Source organism: Panthera onca, chromosome C1 (genome assembly GCF_046562875.1).
Source record: "Panthera onca isolate mPanOnc1 chromosome C1, mPanOnc1 haplotype 2, whole genome shotgun sequence".
Lineage (NCBI taxonomy): Eukaryota > Metazoa > Chordata > Mammalia > Carnivora > Felidae > Panthera > Panthera onca.
The window spans coordinates 58,565,230-58,588,342 of NC_138346.1; the positions used below are offsets into that span (position 1 = coordinate 58,565,230).

Consider the following 23,113-nt stretch of genomic DNA (forward strand, 5'->3'; position numbering starts at 1 on the left):
TTCTTAAAATAAGACAACAATGAAATTTGCTACATTGATGAACTCTTCCTTTCACGTACGGTTTGTAGCATGTAATGCTGTTGAGGAGCATTTGAAAGAAGCAGAACTTCTTTGAAAATCAAGAGTCAATCCTCTCAAACCCTGCTGCCACTTTGTCAACTAAGTTTAGGTCATATTCTAAATCCTTGTCGTTTCAACAGTGTTCATGCCATTTTTATCGGGAGTAGATTCCATCGCAGGAAACCGCTTTCTTTCCTCATGTACAAGAAGCAACTCCCCTGTCTTATCATGAGATTTCAGCAATTCGGTCATATCTTTAGGCTCTACTTCTAATTCTGGTTCTTCAGCTGTGTCCACCACATCTGTGGTTGCTTTCTCCACTGAAGTCTCGAACCCCTCAAAGTCACCCATGAAAGTTGGAATCAACTTCTTCCAAATTCCTGTTAATGTTGGTATTTTGACCTCCTCCCATGAATCGTGAGTGTTCTTTGTGACATGTGGAATGGTGAATCCTTTCCTGACGGTTTTCAGTTTCCTTTGCCCAGATCTATAGAGGAATCACTATCTATGGTAGCTATAGCCTTATGAAATGTATTTCTTAAGTAATAAGGCTTGTAAATCAAAATTACTCCTTGACCCATGGGCTACAGAATGGATATTGTGTTAGCAGGCCTGAAAACATCATCATTCTTATTGTACATCTCCATCAGAGCTCTTGGGTGACCAAGTACATGATCACTGAGCAGTAATATTTTGAAAGGAATCTTTTTTTCTGGGCAGTAGGTCTCAACAGTGGGCTTAAATTAATCAGTAAATCAGACGTGCTGTCATCCAGACTTTATTGTTCCATTTATAGAGCGTAGGCAGAGTAGAATGAGCAGAATTCTTAAGGGCCCTAGGATTTTCAGAATGGTCAGTGAGCATGGGCTTCAACGTAAAGTCCCCAGCTGCATTAGCCCCTAACAAGAGTCAGCTTGATTTTTGAATCTTTGAAACCAGGCAATGACTTCTCCTCTCTCACAGTTCTAGATGACGTCTTCTTCTAATATGAGGCTGTTTCATCTTTACTGAAAATCTGTTGTTTAGTGTAGCCACCTTCATTCATTAGCTCTATCTTCTGGATAACTTGCTACAGCTTCCACGTCAGCACTCACTGCTTCACCTTGTACTTTTATCTTACAGAGACGGCTTCTTTCCTTAAAGCTCATGAACCCACTTCTGCCAGCTTCCAACTTTTTTCCCGCAGCTTCCGCACCTCTCTCAACCTTTATAGAATTGAAGAAAGTTAGGGCTTTGCTCTGAATTAGGCTTTGACTTAAGAGAATGTGGTAGCTCGTTTGATCTTCTATCCAGACCAGAACTTTCTCCATTATTGCTTTCTTATCATTCATGTGTTCACTGGAGTAGCTCTTTTAATTTCCTTCAAGAACTTTTCTTTTACATTCACAGCTTGGCTAACTGGGATAAGAGGCCTAGCTTTTGGCCTCTCTCAGCTTTTGACGTGCCTTTCTCACTAAGCCTAATTGTTTCTAGCTTTTGATTTAAAGTGAGAGATGTGTGACTCTTTCCCTTGGACATTTAGAGGCCACCGTAGGGTTATTCATTGGCCTACTTTCTATCCTGTTGTGTCTCAGGGAATAGACCCAAGGAGTAGGAAAGAGATGGGGAATGCCCAGTTGGTGGAGAAGTCAGAACACACACAACATGTAGGGATGAAGTTTGCTGTCTTACGTGGGTGAGGTTTGTGGTGTCCCAAAACAATGATGATGCTAACATCAGAGATCCTTGATTACAGATCACCATGACAAACATAATAATAGTGAAAAAGTTGGAAATATTGTGAGAGTTACCAAATTGTGACACAGAGACACAAAGTGAGAAAATGCTGTTGGAAAAATGGCATGAACAGCCTTGTTGGATGCAGGGTTCCCACAAACCTTCAACTTGTGAAATCCCCAGTGTCTGTCAAGTGCACAATAAAATGAGGTGTGCCTGTATGGTAATTATGGTCCCTTTTTAGTAGTAAAAAAGGGAAAAATAGGAAGAAAGTTAAGCGTTTTGTGCAAAAGAGAAACACGGGAAGGATTAACCCAGAGACCGGTGAAATAGTTATCTGTAAGGAGTGGGGCAGGGGTGGGGCTGCGGGGGGGCAGAGTGGGGAGGATAAGGATGGAAGTCAGACCTCTCTGATGATGTTTTTATATAGTTGCAACTTTTGAACTATGCAAATATTTCACATATCCAAACAACAGAATTAAGTAAAAAATGATTTAAAAAGCAAACCCTAAAATTGAATACAAATAGAAACAAATGAACCTAACAAATTCATAGCATCCTCACCCCAAAATTAATTTACATAGCTTATAAACATTATTCTGACCATACAAACTTAGAGGGAAATGTACTAAGAATCATAACCTGCAAAGAGATCTTTATACTTAGCAATTTGTTGTTGTCAGTAGCACTTTGTGTGGTAATTCTGAAATTATTTTGTGTGTGATACAGGATAGAACAAATGAGTAACTATATTAGATTTTGGGGAGCCAGTGTTCGTGGGAGATATAAATATGGAGCTTTGAATTCGAGTTGGAGGCATAAATGTGAATTCACAGATTTTTAAAAGTATATTTTCTATCGCAGTCCGTGGAAAGGGCTTAGAAGCAGTGATGCCCTCGTAAGAGTAAACATACTCGGTGCCCAAATTTGGTTTCCAAGTACTATCTCCTACTGAAAGGAGCCAGTGTTCCTTACAAGAATTCCTGATTCCAGAACATGGGGCAATGACTTCTTAGAACCTTTTATATCGGAAAGCAAGAAGAACTCAAACGGATGGGGACATGTCAAAAGACCCTAGGAGCCCACTTGAAGGGTTATCGCAGATAACACAGAAAAGATAATCTGTTGGTGCATAATGATGCTTACCAAAAAAACTACCCCAATACAAAGAAAAAACAACAACAGAGGGACGGAGTATAAAGTCCTTTACAGCAGAAACATAGCTAAACATGTAGAAGGAGTGATAATGATTGTGCTGATAATTGAGTCAAGCAAGGATCATCACTGGACATTAAAACCATTGAGTAAAAAGACTGTAGGTGAAGAGAATGTTTACATGGTTTTAAGGCATCACCCTGCTAATTATTTATGCATTGCAAGGAGAAAGATATATTTTTATAGTGGAGGGATCTGGCACGCTCACCCTTATCTACATGATCAACTTTAGCATTACCTGTATTGGGACAAACTGACGTGTCTCTGGGTGTGATGTAATGAGGCAAACACAATACCATCTAGATAGTACTTACGCCAAAAATGCTTCACTTAAATCTGTTTGTGAAGTATGAATCAGACAGATCCAAAGTGTGTGCATTCTATAAGACATCGGTCCTGCAAATGTCCTTTTCATAAAAGAAATAACAGTGGTGGGAACATTCTAAAATGAAGGAGACTAAAGAGATATGACCACGTATGCAGTATGTCTACCTTGAGAGGGTCGTAGAGACAGAGAGCTCTCTCTCTATTTAAGGCTGCACGTTTTGGGAATAATTAGAGAAATTTGAATATGAACTATATATTGGGCAAGAGGGAATCCTAACAACTTTCTCAGATGATATACTATTAAAAAGAATGGCTTCTCCATTGTTTAAAAACATGTGAAATGGATTCTGTTATTGTGAAAACTGGCTAAACATTGAACAGCTCTGAAAGCATATAGTCATAAAATTAATTTATCAAATTAGTCAGGGATTTCATGGGATTATCTTTTAAGTGTCCTGCTGCAATTTAAGTATTTGTAGGCATCCAGTCTGCACGTCTGTGTGTAGGGGGTAGTGCTTGATGATTGCATTTTATTGCTACTGTGCCATGATCAAGCATGATGAAATAATTTTATATGTAGTGAACATTTTTTTTAAAATTTTTTAACGTCTATTTTTGAGACAGAGAGAGAGCATGAATGGGGGAGGGTCAGAGAGAGAGGGAGACAGAGAATCCGAAACAGGCTCCAGGCTCTGAGCTGTCAGCACAGACCCCGACGCGGGGCTCGAACCCACGGACCGCGAAATCATGACCTGAGCCGAAGTCAGCCGCTTAACCGACTGAGCCACCCAGGCGCCCCAGTAGTGAACATTTTTTATAAATGCTATCTAGTAAAATGTTTCATTTTGTTATACTCTGGCAAGACACAACTTTTTAAACTTTTAAGAGAAAGTAAGATATTGGCAGTAGTTCTGTGAAAAGTCTGGAAGTGTTATTAACGCAGTTATCTTTATTGAGAAATATCTGTACTTTGCCTTTCTCAGAATTTGAGGCCACCTAAATGAAGACATAAGAAAAGGAATTCAGAAAGAAAAGTTGAGGAAAATAAAAAACACATATATGCCGGTTGATTGCAGTGCTGATTAAGGATCAATAAAATTGTGTGAAAAGGGAATCACAGTAATAAAGTACGCAATTCTTAAGGATCAGAAAGGCTACTAAGATCCAGTTTTTACCTGAACTAAATTCTTTAAAAAAATTATGTAGCTTACTAAATGAAATACATTTATTGATGTTACTTACATTGAGCAGCTACAGTCTTACAGCAAAAGTAGGTGTATGATCATTTCTTATAGCAGCTGGCATAACATTAAGGAGCAACAAATTACTGAAGCTAATTGTTAAAGGGCTAAACTGTAGCCTTCTGATGATCCACCTTGATACAAAGAGACGACATAGAATGCTAGGAGATTGGATGGCTCTTAGAGTCTCTGAAAATAATTTCCCTTGATTTAGTTTTGTGACGTAGTTGACAAAATCCTGCCATGCCCTGAAAAACAAGAGAGTCATATTCTATACTGTTGGTTAAAGGAAGGCATATAAGTACCGGAAAACACGGGATACAATTGAGATTTTCTTACTTAAATTTTCCCGTTTTCTTTTAAAGATGAATTTCTTTCTTTTTTTTTTTTTAAATGTTTTATTTATTTATTTTGAGAGAGAGTGTGTGTGAGCAGGAGAGGGGCAGAGAGAGAGGGAGAAAGAGAATCCCGAGCAGGCTCCACACTGTTAGCCCACACAGAGCCTGATGTCGGGCCTGAACTCAAGAACTGTGAGATCATGACCCGAGCTGAAATCAAGCGTCAGACGCTTAACCAACTGAGCCAGTCAGGTGCCCCTAAATTTTCTTATTTAAATTGTTTTCAGTCTGCTTAGGTTTCTTTCACAGGAAGTTAGTAATCATGTTCTAAGGCCAAATTGGTGAGCAAGGGGAGCATCTGGGTCGCTCAGTCGGTCCGGTGTCCTACTTCGGCTCAGGTCATGATCTCACACTTTGTGAGTTTGAGCCCCACTTTGGGCTCTGTGCTGACAGCTCGGAGCCTAGAGCCTGCTTCTGATCCTTTGTCTCCCTCTCTCTCTGACCCTCTCCCGCTCATGCTCTGTCTCTTTCGAAAACAAATACACTTTAAAAAATTTTTTAAAAATTGGTGGGCAAGGAATGCTGCTTTGTGGGCAAAAGGATTTACTGTGGACTGGCCCTTCTATCAGACTGTAACCACCATCACACATTGTTCAAAACTGATAACCTATTAGCTACTCAACTTTGCTTAATAAAGGGTAGTTATGCATGCATAAAATATGCATATTTAATTAGCAAGTCAGTAGTGATATTTGTGTATGTGACCAATTTCTGTAATAACAACATCTTTCTGTTTTCACCAGGTGATAACTAACGGACAATTAATAAATAGTGAGAAATGGTCTCATTTGAAAGACATGACATTCCCACTCAATATTGCTGTAATGTTAGATTTATAAATATAGATATCAAGAGTATGTCACTAACGCTAATAACCTACTTTGAGCAATATTCAATCTCATTAAATTCCTGTAAAACAATCAAATAACTTAGATATCTATTTGAAATGAAAGTAAAGCGTTAATCAGTGAGATGGAGCTAATGTAAAATACCTCTTGGATAAAGAAAGTTTCAGTCTTAGTCTTGATTAAATGATAAATAGTGTGGGAGAATTAAAGGTCCTTGGGAGTGATGAGCACTAAAGATAAAAATGTACTGAGTAACCAGTTGATGTTCAACCTCAAATATTTAACTGGGGAATTGGATTTGGGACATTAAGCACTAAGAGGCCACTGTGTTTTTAAGGGGGAAAACGAAACAGGATTTAATTACCACTGAAATGTGGAGAGAAAAAGAGAAAAGTTAATGCGGTAGATAAACTGATGGTTCTTTTAAATAAAGGTTATTACATTCTATGGGCACTAATTATAACTATAAAAACGGTTCAATGACATTGTCTTTAAGGAAATGTCTGCATTCATAAGAGAGGGAGAACTGACCCTGTTCATGTGTACGTGAACATTTCCCTTCCCTTTTCTTCTAACTGTAGCATTGTATTGCAGATTATCAATTCAGAGACTGGGGAATTAGGCACACCCAGAGGGAGTTCCCATTTAGTTGCCAGCCATGTTTTGTGACCTTCTCTTGTGGTCTAAGCCCTTACCCGGTGATGAGCTCCATATTCTGCACTTTCTCAGCTGAATTGCTATTAGCATTCATCAGATCAAGACACGTAACACTGTTTTTTAAAACCTGAATTCTACTGTTCAAACAAATCATAAATTATCGAAGACAGAACTCGTAAAACACAGTATATCTGGTAGTAAGAAATAACATAATTTAACAGAAAATAAAATTGTGATGCTTTTTTTTCTAATTTCAGAAGATCTTTCCAATTGGCGTTATGAGTGTTAAAATATAGAACATTTTAAAAAATAATTATTTTTGAGAGAGAGAGAGAGAGAGAGAGAGAGAGGACATAAGTAGGAAGAAGCAGAGAGGGAGAGAGAATCCCTAGCAGTCTTCTTGCTGTCAGCACCGAGCCCGATGCAGTGCTCGAACTCACGAACAGTGATATCATGACCTGAGCTGAAATCAAGAGTCAGGCTCTTGACCGACTGAGTCACCCCAGTGCCCTGAAATAGAGAACGTTTTTTATTAAAGGCTATTTGTTAGGAGAAAAATGTTGAAATTTAAATATAAATAGTTCTTTTTGAAGGAAAGATGTCCAGGTCCACAACTAAGTATTTTAGGCATGCTTTAGAGACTAAGCAAATACTTAAAAACCTGAAAATGATTCTTAATAATATTGTTAGAGTGCAGTTTTATCTTATAGTGGAGTGAATTCAGAATTTAGCACATGAAGTGAAAGTCTTAGATAATCAGAATTTCCCCTAGAAATCGCTTATCACCTGTAAAGTGTATATGTTTGCGTATGCAGCTCTGGGTCAATGTAGAAATGTATAAATATATAATGCAATGAAATATAGCTTATAATAAATATATCACATATATACTTATGAGATTTTCAGTTATGTAAAGTGATTTTGTTATTTTTTAAAAAATGTTTATTTTTGAGGCAGAGAGAGAGAGAGAGAGAGTGAGCGAGCGAGCAGGGGAGGGGCAGAAAGAGAGGGAGAGAGAGGATCTGAAGTAGGTGCTGAAGTCAGACACTTAACTGACAGAGTCACCCAGACACCCTGATTTTGTTATTTTATGTCAAGCACCTGGTTGAATTCAAGTAAATGTGGGGGGGGGGGGGGGGAGAGAGAGAGAGAGACAGATACAGGTATAAATTATACAGGTACACAATATGTATATTTGAGTAGAGATATCAAAGAATTTCCGTATCTTTAGTTGATTTGTACTAATATGATGTAAATCAAACTAGTTTGGCATTTGAGCATCCTTAAACACTAAGTCTTAAAATGGATACACTTTTTATTTTTTCTGGCAGCCAAAGAGTGGGAATGTAGTTACGACTTTTAAGTGCGCAAAACCAAATCTCTGCTCTTTGTGACACATTTTGGAGCTGGTGTTGCAGGGAGCTGGATAGCATTTCTGAGGACGCTGCTTCTTGAAACTGTTGAAAAAACAACCAGTTGTGTTTTCCAGGGTAATGGGTAAGGCAGGCTAAGGCTGGACAGAATGCATCAAACTCAAGTTCAGTGCTGTTAGTGTAATGAGAAATACAGAGAAAGTTACACATTTCGCGTTGTATTCTGATTCTAGTCACAGTACCGGTTAGATGTATATTTGATACACATTTTGCCAGCACATTTTTTTTTTTTTTTAATTTTTTTTTTCAACGTTTATTTTATTTTTGGGACAGAGAGACAGAGCATGAACGGGGGAGGGACAGAGAGAGAGGGAGACACAGAATCGGAAACAGGCTCCAGGCTCCGAGCCATCAGCCCAGAGCCCGACGCGGGGCTCGAACTCACGGACCGTGAGATCGTGACCTGGCTGAAGTCGGACGCTTAACCGACTGCGCCACCCAGGCGCCCCTGCCAGCACATGTTTTAAAAAGTCTCTCTTCAAATCTGGTTATAGAAGTATGAAATTGACGGTAATCATTACTTACTGTCTCACCCCGGCAGATTATATTCAGCACCTGGCTATGATGACTTCTGCGTAATAAAGGCTCATAAATGTTTGCTGGATGAATGAATATTGTTGCGTACTTTATTTTGCAACATAATGCTCTTGTTACATGGTTTGCAAAAATACGTATATTAATGCCTATAGCTCTTAGAGAGGCTCCAGCTCTTTTTGTGGCCTGTGTGTATTTATTCATTGAATCAGTATTCTCTCAGGGGCTTCTGTCTGCTAAGTCTTGGAGATTCAGGTCAAATAAAGCAAGTCCCCTCTCCTCAAGGAGCTTCCTGTCTAGCTAGAGGATGGAGCAATGAATCCAGCATTACGGCAGATCTGGTGGCAGTTGCCTGGTTACGCGTGTGCAGTTCCTGAGGGCAAGTGCAGAGTTCTTGTGGGAGTGTGGCAGATGCGACCGCAGAGCTAAGCAAGCATCGCTAATAAAAACTTCCGTGTTCCAAGCATGGACCTTGGGAGTTTATCCTGATAGCTGTGGAGAGTTGAAAGTGTGTTCATGTGATTGGACTTAGACATAGAAAGCACATTCTGTCTGCAGTGTGGAAGATGGACTGGAAAGGAAGATGGACATTTTAGAGACAAAAAGCCTGGTTTAGGAGGGGTTACAATAATCCTAGGGGAAAGCGATGAAGGCACATAATACGACACTGTTCCTAAAAATAACCAAGAGGGGCGGGAATGGGAATAGGTGAAGCGGTAGAATTCACAGGACTCTGGTGAGTAGAGAGTCACGGAGCTGAATGAGAGAGAAGTCTAGGTAGATGATGGCGAGCCAGTCTGCTTCCCTCTCGCGATCTTCTCTAATGTCATACTTGCTTGGCAAAACCACAACCCTGTTTAAAATCTACTTCTGCCTACTCCTCATGTACTTCCAAGAAACCGTATATGGCTGGAGGAAAACGAAGTGCTGATAGGCTTCACAAGAAATTTATGAACCTCAAGTTGATACTTCCTGCTCACTGGTAATCATACCATGCTTTCCCCTCAAACCTTCAATACCTTCTTCGTCCCCTAATTCCCAGCTCATAATTTTATATCCTACTTTATTCCTGATGGAAGTAATCAGAGGAGGATTTCCACAAACTTTCAGTGCCACATCTACCCAGCCGTCAGGGTTTGGGTCCACGTGTTCTGCATTCTTGCCTGTTGTCCTAAATCATGGTAAGCTGTCCGCTACACTCGATTCCATTTCCTCCCATCTCCTTGAGGACTCAATCCTAGCAATCTCCCCTCTCTTATCATCAGCAGTGTTTTGCTTTTTACATCAGCCCACAAACATCCTGTTATTTCTCCCATCTTAAAGAATTGTCTTGACCCCCTACTTTTTCCATCTGCCCTGCCCAATTTCTTTGTTCCCCTTTGTAGAAAACACTTGAAACTGTTACCTATACTTGCTGCTTCCAATCCTGCTCCTCCTATTTTCTCTTATACCCACTTCAGTCAGGCTGTTAACCCACTACCGCTCCAGTAGAACTGCATGAGGCAAGGTCACCAATGAGTTCCAATTTGCTCGATCTAATGGCCAGTCCTGCTTGTCCAGTCAGCAGCACGTGGTACAGATGATGACTCTCAATACCCTCTCCTCACTTCATTTCCAGGACAACAGCCTTTTGGTTTTTCTCCTGCCCTCACAGTCACCTTTGCTGGTTTGTCTTCTCCCTGGCTTCAGTGTTCAGGTGTTCAGGTGTTCAGGTGTTCATTTCTTCTCTGCCTCTATTTATTCCCTGGTGAGGTTGCTGTTTCAGGTTTTAATAAAACTTACATTTCCCAGTCCAGTCTTCTTTCCCCAAATTCCAGACCACGTAATCAATTGCTTCTTCTATATCCTACCTTGATGTCATCTCAAATATAACACATCCAAAACAGAACTGAACTTTACCCTCCTCCCCAAACCTGCTTTACCAAACAAAGCTTTCCACGTGTCGGTTAATGGCTGTTCCTTCCAGTTGCTTAGATCAAAAACCATGCATCATCCTTGAGGTTTTTTTCTTCTTCTTTCTTTCTTTTTTTTTTTTTTTCCTCCTCTCACCAACCCATGATTAATCAGGAAACCATACTGGGTCTATTTTCAGAATATGTGCACAATACGTCAAGAATCCTACCACTTACTTCCATGGCTGCCATTTGGGTATGAACTGTGAGAACTGCTAGATACCCACCTAAATTCATTCTTCCTTTCTTTAGAAACCTGGTTGGACTAAATCTCTCCATCTTCATCTATATGACAGTTCTCTTGTGGAATAGAAGTGAACTTGAATGCCAGATCCGTTAAACCTTCCCATCTAAGTTCCTCTGTGTTATGTTCCTTTCTGCTTGGATTCAGATAAAAACAGGGGATCTCAAAAAGATGGTGGCAAAGCTAAAAGATGGAAGCTGCTTGGATGTTGGTGTTCCTCACCTGAATACTAATCCACTAGAGATGTTATACAAGCAAGAAATAAACTTCTGTTGTGTCTAGTTGGTATATATTTAAGCCAATTTGTCATCGTAAATTATTCTGCCCCAACATACAGTAATCTCTCAGTTGTGTAACTGAAATAGTCCTTAACTGATCTTTCCCCTCGTAGTCTGCTCTCATCACAGAAGTTTCCTTTTAGAACTTCAGTCAGATCTCGTCACTTTTCTACTCAGAACCGTGCAGTGGCTCCCCATTTCACCCAGAGTAAAAGCCAAGTCCTTACAAGGGCTTCTGAAGCCCTATATAATCTCCCCATCCACTTTATTTTTTTTTTGTGCTTACCTCCTACTGTTTCCCTGTCTCTTCTTCTCTAGCCCATCCTGCTTCAACCAGACCAGCCTTCTTGTTTTTCACATACTCCAGCTGTGCTCCTCTCTCCAAGCCCTTGCACCAACTCCTTTTTCTGGAATGTTCTTCTCTCTAATATTTCTCCTCATAGTCTTTAAGTCTTCCCTTGTCAGTAAGGCCCATCCTGGCCACTGTATTTAAAATTCTACTGTGTCAACCCCCCCAGCATTTACAGTTCTTACTTATTCTACGTTGTTTTTATAACACTTTTCATTTTGTAACATACTATGTAGTTTACTTATTTATTATCTTTATTGTTTATTGCGATACCCTTTTCCTTGAATATAAGCTCCGTGAGGGTAGGATCTTGGTCTGTGTTGTTCAACAGTATTTCCCAGGTGCCTTGAACAGTGCTTGACACATAAGTAGGTGCTTAATAAAGACATTGGTTATGTGAATGAATTGGGGGTATAAAGCATTTGTTTTATGTTTACTCTGTTTTAGAGGACTTATTTTGCTGGGTGGGAGCACAAGAGTTTGTTTCAGAAGTGGGAAGAAAGCACCTGAATTGCAATTGTAGCTTCACAACTGATTGCTGCTATATGCTGACAGGCTATATATAGCTTTAGAACTTCGGGTTCTAAAAATAAAGGTTATCTACTCATAGATCTCTTGGGTGTTGTGACCATTCGTTATTTAACACTTAAAGTATGCGGCTGGAAAGTATTGTTTTATGAATGCTGACTAGTCCTGTTGAATTAGTAAAACCAACTATTTATTTTAAAATCAGCCTGTCACTCAGAAGCCTGTTTTCACCTTATTTTACTTTTGAAAGGGCCCCTTTTTTGTGTCATTTTTGCTCTTGTTTAAAATTCAGCGTTCGTAAGCAATTGGGTAGTAAGATATGCTTTGATGTCACAATCTGTGATGCCCTAATGTAGAAGTATATTTATAAAATTGGAGATCACAACTACAATTCCAAAAAGAGCTCCTTTACCACATTAACTGTTACATAAACAGATTGGTGGTTTCTACCTCTCTATTCCCAAAACCTACAAATTGCTTTAATCTAAGGTGGGAAAGTAGTGAACAAGGAACCTTGTGTTTTTAAATTTATCTGTTATCCTTTTTTAGTTCAGTCTATTAATAAAAGAAGAAACTAATATCAGGAAGCTGAATAACTGGTGTTTAGCAAGTCACTGAGTAGTAATTACAGAGCTTTAAAAAAACCCCTGTAAGTACGTTTTCTTCATTGAATTTGCGAAATCTGACAGTAAATAGAGAAATAACCTATTTGGCATGCTGAAGGTTAGTGGTTTTCTTGGCTAAGTCTAAAGTACAATGAAAAGGAAGCTGCATTCTTAGCACTTTTCACTTTGATCTAAATATCATCAAGAATGCTACAGAATTGAGGAGGGCGGCAGGTACCTAGAAGTTTATCTTACTGTTAATGGAGGATAAAAAATTAAACAGTCTTTGTAAGTTCTATAACATTTCTGATCTCTTTTTTCTCACTTCTTCCCTAGAAGTCATTTCCAGCCATGTAGTTATTTGATGTGTACTTACTCCTCCACTATGCTGGCACTGTTTTTTTTTTTTTTTTTTAAGTTGTTGTAAGTTTAAATTATTATGGCTTGTTGAAGCTTAACTATTACCCATGTTGATATTTTCTGTGGTATAAAGTGCAGTCCAAAAAACCTAGTAATTTAGAAAATGTAGTGAAAAAAAATTGTACTTCAGTGGAAAACTGTGCGTTGTTTACATGTAGCACATCCTTCCGGGTTATCCAGTTCCAGTCTTGTATGTATGTATGTATGTGTGTATATTTTTGTTTATTTATTTGGGGGGGGGGGGGGAGAGAGAGAGAATAAGTGGGGGAGGGGCAGAAAAAGAAGGAGAAACAGAATCTGAAGCAGGCTCCAGGCTCTGAGCCATCAGCACAGAGCCTGATGTGGAACTCGAACCCATGAACTGCGAGATCATGACCTGAGACAAAGTTGGATGCTTAACTCACCGAGCCACCCAGGTGCCCCTCCATTTCTAGTCTTTGATTGTCCTTGAGCGGTTGTAAAATTCCTCCTCCTGTTCTTCCTCTCACTTCCTTCTCCCTTTCCTCCTGCCTGACTAATACAGGAAACTAAAATAGATCCAAAGTTAGAGTACTGAGTGACTTACTAATTCGGAATCTACCATTGTAGGAAGCAAATACCAAATGTGTATTTTTCTCCCTTTTCCCCCTCTTCTATGTCTCTAAACAACTGAGCCACTTTGAAAAACAATGCAAAACAAAATCTTGACACTTGTAAACATTTGTACTTTGTGTGTAGACTTTATATATATACTCTAGACTGCTGCCTGAAAAAAATAGTAAATATTTGGCCAGGGTTCTGTTATTTCTTACAATTTCATATATGTATACCCTAACTTTTACAAGCATCATATAGACTTCCAGACTAGGTTTAAAGTACCTGCCTCCAAGTACTATTTTTACAGTGGGAACAAGAAAGAGATAATGATTTTCTGTAACTTCTAACCAGGTCAATACCACTGTTAGAAAAGAGCAGCATTAAACATTTTGGAAATTTTCTGAATTTTCTGCTTCACTGTTCTCGTGACATTGCCTTCAGAATTACATGTTCTTTAAATTTGAATTTAAATTAGAAAAATTTGTGGGTGGGGGAACAACTGTTCTGATTTATAGTCATGGGATAAAGTTGCCTTAGTGAAAAAAAACTAATCTGAAAGGTCAGTCTATAACGTTGTAGGGGAGGAGGGGGGGGAATTAACATTTATAATGCTTTTAGTGTTTATTTCTACAGTTTCCAGATTTCCTTTGGAGAGCAAGAAACATATATTAAACAAGCTCTTCTTATTTTTGTGGAAAATAAGATAAGAAATAAGACTTCTTTAATTTGAAAGAGTGTGATTGGTGAATTTGATTAAAATGTTTTACATATGAAGAAAATAGTTCTTGGTGGCTGGGTGGCTCAGTCAGTTGAGCATCCAAATCTTGATTTCAACTCAGGTCATGATCTCAGGGTCATGGGATCAAGCCCTCCATGTGGCTCCTCACTGTGTGTGGAGCCTGCTTAAGATTTTCTCTCCCTCCCTCTCTCTCTCTCTCTCTCTCTCTCTCTCTCTCTCTCTCTCAAATTATATGTATATATACGTATACATATATATCTATATGTATACATATAGATATATATGTATACGTATATATATGTATACGTATATATATGTATATATATGTAAAGAAAATATATAACACTGTATATTTTTTTTTTAATTTTTTTTTCAACGTTTTTTATTTATTTTTGGGACAGAGAGAGACAGAGCATGAACAGAGGAGGGGCAGAGAGAGAGGGAGACACAGAATCGGAAACAGGCTCCAGGCTCCGAGCCATCAGCCCAGAGCCTGACGCGGGGCTCGAACTCACGGACCGCGAGATCGTGACCTGGCTGAAGTCGGATGCTTAACCGACTGCGCCACCCAGGCGCCCCATATAACACTGTATATTAAAAAATAATCATTAAAAAAAGAAAAAATAGTTCATTAGTTACAAAACTACAGTAAATGTTAATGTAACAAATTCCATTGATGTTTCAAATATTGTAAAATGGCATCTACTATTTATTGAATTCTTGTACTTTGCACTTTATGTCATATTTAATAATGGTAGATTAATCTAAAACTTTCTGTCTCTGAGGTATGACAGCCAAGCTACAAAGCATTTTATGAACATCTTTTATTTTTAGTTGGAATCTTTTTTGTTCCCCTTGTTTGCCATTTTTCCTACCCATGATATGGTATCATGAAAAAAATGTTAACTAAACAGAAAATTAGAGAAAGCAAAGCAAATAATTCAACATAAGTACTAATTTAAAATCAGGTCTTACTTAGTCATATTGATGTCAGACTGTAAAAAGTCCCTCAACTACTATTATGAACTTTATTTTTTTTAATTATTTTTTTAGAAACTTAGAAGCTTATGCTTATACAAATGTTTGTATAAGCATATAAATACATTCTATTATTGCATATGACATTTAGATTCCCAGTTTGATGTATTTGAAAGTAAATCAGTTGGGATCATTAATAATCATTACTTATATTACTAACCCTTTTTTATTTGATTATGTATCAGAGTAATGCTATCCTATGAGTTTGAAGAGACAATTCCAGCTCACCACCTAAGTATTGACATCTTAGACATCAGCAAAAATCTAAATGCTGTTGTAGGGAATGAAAAACTTCTCCTTTATCCTCTTAGGTTCAATGCCTGGGGGCAACAAATCGAACTGATGAAAGAGAGATTAACAGTAGAAAAGTTCTGGGGAGGCTGGGTGGCTCAGTTAGTTAAACGTCCAGCTCTTGATTTTGGCTCAGTCAGGTCAGGATCTCAGAGTTCGTGGGATGGAGTTCTGCTTTGGGGTCTGTGCTGACAGCCTAGAGCCTGCTTGGGATTCTCTCTCTCTCTCCGTCTCTCTCTGCCCCTCCCCTGCTTGCTCTCTCAAAATAAATAAACTTAAAAAAAAAAAAGCAAAACAATACAACAGGTCTATTTCATATGCACACAGGAGGAGGGGCTCACAACAGGTAATTGAAAACCCCAAAGAGGCAGTTTCACCCAGTGGCTTCTATACCACTTGAACAAAGGATGATAAAGTGTGCTGAAGAGACCAGACAGAAGTGTTTTGGGCTTTAGAGGGGTTAGGGTGAGTCGTGGGAAGGGGACTGGGAAATGTTTAGTAAATAAGGGTTGTTTGGTAAGGTTTATTATGCAGACTCAAGTCATCTCAGATGATAAGAGTTGTTCCCCGAGTCATTGTGTTCTTCTCTCCCTGTTATCTCTTCCTTGTTGTAAAGCTATCCCCTCCCTTTACAAAGGGAAATTTATGCCCTGCCTTGAGTTGGAAAGGGGGCAGGCTAATTGTTTCTTCCATGCTGTTTCTTAATTGCCTTCAGTGCAAAATAATCCTTACCCTAAAATGGCATGTTCTGAACCCCTTCACTATCTAGATAAGAGCGAAAAAGAATTAGTTTAAACTTGTTTTATTTGATATTTCCATTATAGAAATGCAGACAAGGTGCAATGGGTTTGTCAGTTTTATTTGGGGCTTGTTGTATATTTTAACAGTAATATTAATCATCCTAAGGAAGTTACCTAATTTCCTTTAATTCAAAAAATCTTTGAGTAAAGCAAAATAATTATTCAGCAATGTAAAACCTAATCACTTGTGTTACAAAGATGACTATTTAGGCAATCAGTGGAAGCTTATCGTGCATTTAATGTAGGACATAATCACTGTTTGTCTTGGGTTGTAACACCATTGGATTGGTACACCATTTATGGCCACCAGTTCCTCAGCCACGCCACTTTGTACTTGTTGAGAATGTTCATCCATGAGTAGGGTGCATTCAAGAACTTTCCTTTCATTTTACTTCATTCCCATAGGCTTGATAAAGCGCTTTTACCTTCAGCCAAAGATCTTACAATTTGAGGGACTCCATTGAGGGAATAGATCCTGATGTGTCCAAGACTCTAATATTAAATTACATAAAAGTTAATCTTGATTTCTGTTTTTTAAAGGTGATATCGGCTATATCAGCAATGCATGAATGCATTCTTCGTTTAAAAATTATATTACAGGGGTGCTAGGGTGGCTTAGTCGGTTGAAGATCTGACTCTTAGTTTTGGGTCAGGTTTTGATCTCAGGGTCATGGGATCGAGCCTCATGTTGGGCTGTATGCGGAGCATGGAGCCTGGGTTAAGATTCTCTCTCTCTCTCCGCCTCTGCCCTTCTCCCCCACTTGTGCTCATTCTCTCTCCAATAGAAAAAATTTTAATATATAAAAAAGAAAAACAAAATTATATTACAGATAATACTAAAACCTCTCTTTTGCCTTTCTAATGGGCCTATCAGTTCATTTCCTCCCCAACTGTCCTGGAAGGAAACCACTGGAACTTGGTATATATTTTTCCACAACTCTATATATCTATGAACACATATTAAAACATTACATGTAAATGTGCTTTTCCTAAATGGTGTCATACTGTATAATTATTTCCTAACTTATGTTTGTATTTAATGGTTTGTCTTGGTGACTTCTTCATGTTAGTCCCTGTAGAGCTACACATTCCTCCAAGCTGTGCATTTACTATAAATCAGCTTACTTATTCCTCTATTGGTGTATATTGGCATAAATATATTTATTTTCATTTTTAATTTTTTAGTAAAAATTTTAAAACGTTTGTAATTTAATTTTTTAATTTTTTCTTTTGAGACAGAGAGAGAGGGCACAAGTGACCAAGGGGCAGAGAGAGAGAGAGCGAGAGGGATAGAATGAGAGAATCCCACAAGGGGCAGAGAGAGAAGGATGGAGAGAGAGGGATTGAAGCAGGGCTCACCTGGGGCTCGTGCTCACCCGACATGGGGCTGGAGCTCATCCAAAGCACGGTACGAGTTCACCCGACGTGGGACTCAAACTCATGAACTGTGAGATCACAACCTGAGCCAAAGTCAGTTGCTTAACAACTGAGCTACCCAGGCTCCCTATTTTTTATTTTTTTAAATTATTGAAGTGTAATTGACATAGAATGTCATTGGTTTCATTAGTCTATTCATTAGTCTATTAGTTACAATGTCATTAGTATACAACATATTGATTCAGCAAATCTGTAGGTTACTCGGTGCTCAACACAATAAGTGTAGTCACCATCTGTCACCATACAACCTTACTACAATATTATTGACTACATTCCCTGTTATCTCCATGACTTATTTTATAACCGGAAGTTTGCACCTCTTTATCCCCTTTATCTATTTCACCCATCCCCTCCCTTTTGTTCCCCTCTGGCAACCATGAATTTGATCTCTGTGTTTAAGAGTCTGTTCACTTTGTTTTTTAGATTCTGTTTATAAGTGAAATCATATGGTATTTGTCTTTGACTTATTTCACTTTGCATAATATCTCCATATTATTACAAATGGCAAGATCCCATCCTTTTTTATGGCTGAGTAATTATATATATGTGTGTGTAACTATATATATATATATATGAATATGCTTTAATTATATTTATATATATAAGTATTATACTATATAATTATTATACATAATTTTATATATATATATATATATATATATATATACTTTAATTATATATATATGCTTTAATTTGCCACAAATACAAAATGCAAAATTTTGAGTTAGGTTGTGGACATTTGCATTTTCACAAATATCTTTTTTTTTTCTTCCCAAATAGGTTGAAAACAGACCAAAGTATTATGGAAGAGAGTGAGTATGGATTATGAGAAAACATTTTATAGATTGGAATATGTAAGAGAGGCAGGTAAATGGATGCTTTTAGTAAAAATAAAAGCAAGATGAAGGAGGTATTCAAGTTTGAGTGAGTTAAATTGTTTTTTTCATTAGAAATAGAATTCTTCTAATTAGTGAAAATATGGAAAATAAAGATAAGTGTAGAGAAGAAAATAGCATGGAAAAATGTATATATGGAATGATGTTAAAATACAGATGCAATTCATATAGATAAGTAATACTAGAGGTGTATGAGGAAAATGGATATATTTGTGTGTGTATGTATATATTAAGTGTATCAATACATATTCACATATGTATGTACTGTGGGATGGGTGGCTTTTTGTAACACTTTTCTTTATTGTCCAAATTTTCTAAAAGTGAATTTATGCTGTGCAGAAATAACTAATGTTCACAATTTGAAATATTACCTTCTGAGGCTCTGTCTTCCTAATGGTTTTACAACAATTAGGTATTACAATTTTACAGCCTGATTTTTCCACTTAATATTAATGAGCATTTTTCTATTTTATGAAAAATGTAATAATTTTTAAAGTCCTACTAATTTTTCTGAGTATATATATAAAAAAGAGAAATATAGGCCTTTGGAAAGAAAAATAAAAATCACCTAAAAATGAAGAATCCCGTCATTCTTCAAATAAAATCATTTGTTTTTCAAGACTTATGATCGTATCAGATAAACAGTGATGTATATAGCAAATATTTTAAATGTTTTCAAAATTCTAAGTTTTCAAGACTTTTGTGACTAGAACACAGACACATAAGTTGGGGAGAGCCACTGCTGGTTTTTATAGTTGTACCATGATTTCGTCACTTTGCTGCTTCTGGCATTTAGTTTGCTTTTAAACTATATTATTAAAAATAACACCATCAGAAACATCTTGGCGCATAAAGCTTTTTCGGGGGTTGAAATTTTGGTTCAACTGATATGAACAGTTTTACAGTTCTTTAAATACCCTTGTTGTCAAGTTCTTTTCCAAAACTTGTGTCCTTTAATGAGATTTTCTTTTAAATTAATTGAGTTTTTAAAAACAAATAAATACTAAATTTTACTAATTTGATTAATTAATGTCATTTAAACGTAAAACAAAATGCCAGTATGCTAATCTAATGGAATGTGCAACTACCAGGGATTGGTTACCATCTTCTTGCCTCCAGCAGAGTCTGATGGACCTGGTTCTGAACGACTGAGGAATATATGGAAATAAGAAATTCCTGGAGTCTCCTTTCAGACCTAGCTGCCCTGATTGTTATGACTTGAACATTTGTATCATGAACTGTTTTAAGACTTGAATTGAGAAAGACAGAACTGTTCCCCCGTGAACGACTCCGGAAGCTCAGCACTTACCCGCTAGTATAGTTCCTAAATTATTAAGGTGCCATTTCAGGGCCTTTTAAATGTATCATTCCATAATCAGATGACGTTTGTTTCTTTCATACCAGTAAAAACCGCGGTTTCACTCGAGCAGTCTCTCAGTTCACTTATCCTTGAATTACTGAAAGGATGTAATGTCCGTGTAAGTTCTCTGTAAATTGTAAGTCACCATACAGATACAAGGTGGTTTTTAGTTTTTAGTATTAATCAGCAGTCACCGCTAACATTTTCTTTCTTTGTCAGTGTTTCCTGTCCGAATGCTATAAATGAATCCACTGCCTTTGGGTAAAGAATGTGTTATTTATGTTTTTTTTCTTCGTGCTTTTTTTCCACGTTAATCAAAAATAGGGTTTTAGTAGGGAGCGAAAGCAAGTATTCCTGTTGTTTGCTTTTGGCTTGAGTATCCAGTGATGCAGATTATGCACATTATTGGGCAATCATGCCAATTAAGGGCAACCCAGGGTCCTGGCAGCTTGCCAACATACACTGTGAGCCAAAATTCTGGAGCAGTGCCACTAGCGTGAAGGAAGGAAATGGGACACGTTTCTGTATATTTTTTAGTACGTCCATATGGTCAGCTGGCTACATAAGAAGGAGATTGTCCTCTTGAGAGAGGTGGTTTGATCTTCCCTTAGATGGATGTGAATTTTGATTTCACAATTGTTAAATGGATTGGAGAACTACCTTGGTGCGGTTCTCATTACCGCAGAGAAGCTGGCCAGGAGCCAGGCCCAGAGAAACACAAGCAGAGTTAAACCCAACTGCTCCCCTTCGATTATATGGCAGTACTTTGTCTAGGTGGAGGGTTTTGTTTTATCTTGCTTTATTGAGAAAGGTGGAAAGCATTCAGTTTCTGAAATGACTTTTTTCTTAGATTTCACGGCATGATCTCCCGAGAAGAAGCAGACCAGCTCTTGAGTGTGGCTGAGGGGAGTTACCTCATTCGCGAGAGCCAGCGTCAGCCAGGAACCTACACTTTGGCTTTAAGGTTGGTCATGGACCTGTAATTATAACTGTGCTTCATTTAAAACCCTCTTAATAGAGGGCTTTAAATTTTAAAAGCATCCAGCATGTAATTGAATTGGTTCTTGTTTTCTTGGGACCTAATTACCATTTTAATAGCTTTGAGACCCTTAAAAAATTCCTCATGAATGGTAGCACTCAGTAATTAAGAATTGAAAAACTTTTAAAGCATTTTTATTGTAGCTGCTTTCTTCTATTTCATCTTACCCATTCTCCCCCGTCTGCCCTGCTGTGTCAGCTCCCATCTATTTCTTGAATAAGGAAAGGAGCTAAGAAAAGATCTTTGTAACTCATAAAATTAAAGCCAATATCATTTCTCTTCGGATGGCTTTTGGCTGAAGCAGCTTTTCTTGAGAGCTCTTGGCTCTTTCCTGTCAACTAAACTTTGCCTAGTATTTTGGCTGTTCTTAGCTTATAGTACAGTGCCCAGAAACAAATATTTCCATTGACCCTGCAATAAAAACAGAACAGTAATACAGTAGCATGCTTATCCATTGGGCTTACCTTACATCACGCCTCGACCCTCATTTAATCTTCTCAGCAACTCTAGGATATATGTACTGTCAGTATCGCCACGTTGCAGATGAGGAAACTGAGGACCTAGTGATTGAATAACTTGGCCAAGGTCATACATTTAATAATTTGTGTAGCTGATATGTGAACCCAAATAATCTGGCTTCAGAGTCTGTGTTCTTACTCACTCTACATTGCTGCCTCTCCAAAGGCCTGGAATATTTACCTGTTGTCTTTGTTCATTCATTCATCTATTCTTTCGAAAAGACTTAAAAGTAGAAACTTCCTAAGAAAAAGGTCAAAGACATGACAATTTCCTTTGGTAGCCACTAGGAGAGAACAGAAAGATGATGTTATTGCTGTAATATGAGCGTGTTGAATGCTTTCTCCAATCACTTATGCCTGTTTGAGCGAGCAGGGACTGCTCTTAATTTCATCCACAAGACTTAATCTTTCTGACAAGGAGAACAATATGATTCAGTACTTTTTTGTACTGAATTCTGGATTAATTGTGTACTTGCAGAATAAAGCTCATTGCATGCGTGGAAATCGGCTTTTTATGGCAAATTATAAAGTGTAAATCCCCCTTCAATTATTTAATTATATTGTTCTTCAGGTTTACATTGTGGCATACAGGGGAAAAAAATCTGGGCTGGGAATTCAGATAGTTATTTTATTACCACTAAATGAACTAAAGACTGATTCGGCATAAATCATACAGAACTTCCTAAAGTCAGTTTTTTCTTCTTTCCACTCATAACATTTTGTAATTCTAGGATTCTGCAACACCTCATTTCCAAATAGTCTGGTCATCTGTGTGTCTAGGGTAAACGAGTGTACATGTAAAGATTTATAGACCAGAATAACAAAGAAGGAAGGGTGGGGGTGAGGGGGAGACAGGTGTCTGCACAACACTCTTCTTCCTTTCCCCTTTATTGCCATCTGCCCTAAATCCCTTTGAGATCACATAGTAAGTTACAGAACTGAATTTGAGCTCAGTCTTGCCTGATTGCCAGGTTCAGGTACTTTCCATTATGCCATTTTGCCACTCATCTTCTAGCGTGGCTGTCACTCAGTTTTCACTGAAGGACATCAGTAAACACCCTAGGGTCAAGGGTTCGCTGTAGAGAAAAGTAGCACCCAAGGCCCTCAAGCTCTACCTCTTTGCCACCCTCTCACCCTCTCTCATGCTACCCCTAACTGTCATTTTTGAATCACTTTCCATCCACTCCAGCGCAGGAAATCCTAGAATAGAGAATAGAGGAGATTAGATTGTTGGGAATGTTTTTAACTCATATGTCTTGGGGAACCCTACAGCCTTCCTTTTGTTATTGAAAATGACCATAAAATTGTCACATGGAAAAGAAATAGTAATGAGTAAAAGCGGTGGTAGTGGGAGTAGGGAATTTGTGAGTACACATTGTGAGTAATTTATATGCTAAAATATGATCTTCCTTGCTTTGAGCTAGATGTACAGCAGGGAAGTGTTAAGGAGAATATGAAAATAAGTCGTATTGATGTATCTGATAGTCCCCGTTTCAACTGGTGCTTCTCCCAATTCACATCAGTTTGTTTTGTTTTTAACGTAATGCGCTATTTCTTCGGGAACCAGTTTTATGATTTACAGGCATCAGCGTTCATTATGCTTTTACTGTGTTA

The 23,113-nt window shown here is 38.0% G+C and overlaps 1 protein-coding gene across 3 annotated transcripts in view; it reads left to right on the forward strand.

Annotated features, from left to right (window-relative positions):
* CHN1 (chimerin 1) overlaps positions 1-23,113 on the forward strand; it is a 203,131-nt gene that overhangs the window by 52,507 nt on the left and 127,511 nt on the right. The window contains exons 5-6 of one of the 3 annotated variants that reach the window (XM_060621788.3): positions 18,467-18,498; positions 20,793-20,906. In XM_060621788.3, the coding sequence (XP_060477771.1) occupies positions 18,467-18,498; positions 20,793-20,906 (146 nt within the window). Of the gene's footprint in view, positions 1-18,466; positions 18,499-20,570; positions 20,717-20,792; positions 20,907-23,113 lie in introns of those variants that run through there. The other 2 variants (XM_060621789.3, XM_078451147.2) reach the window with 2 other exon arrangements.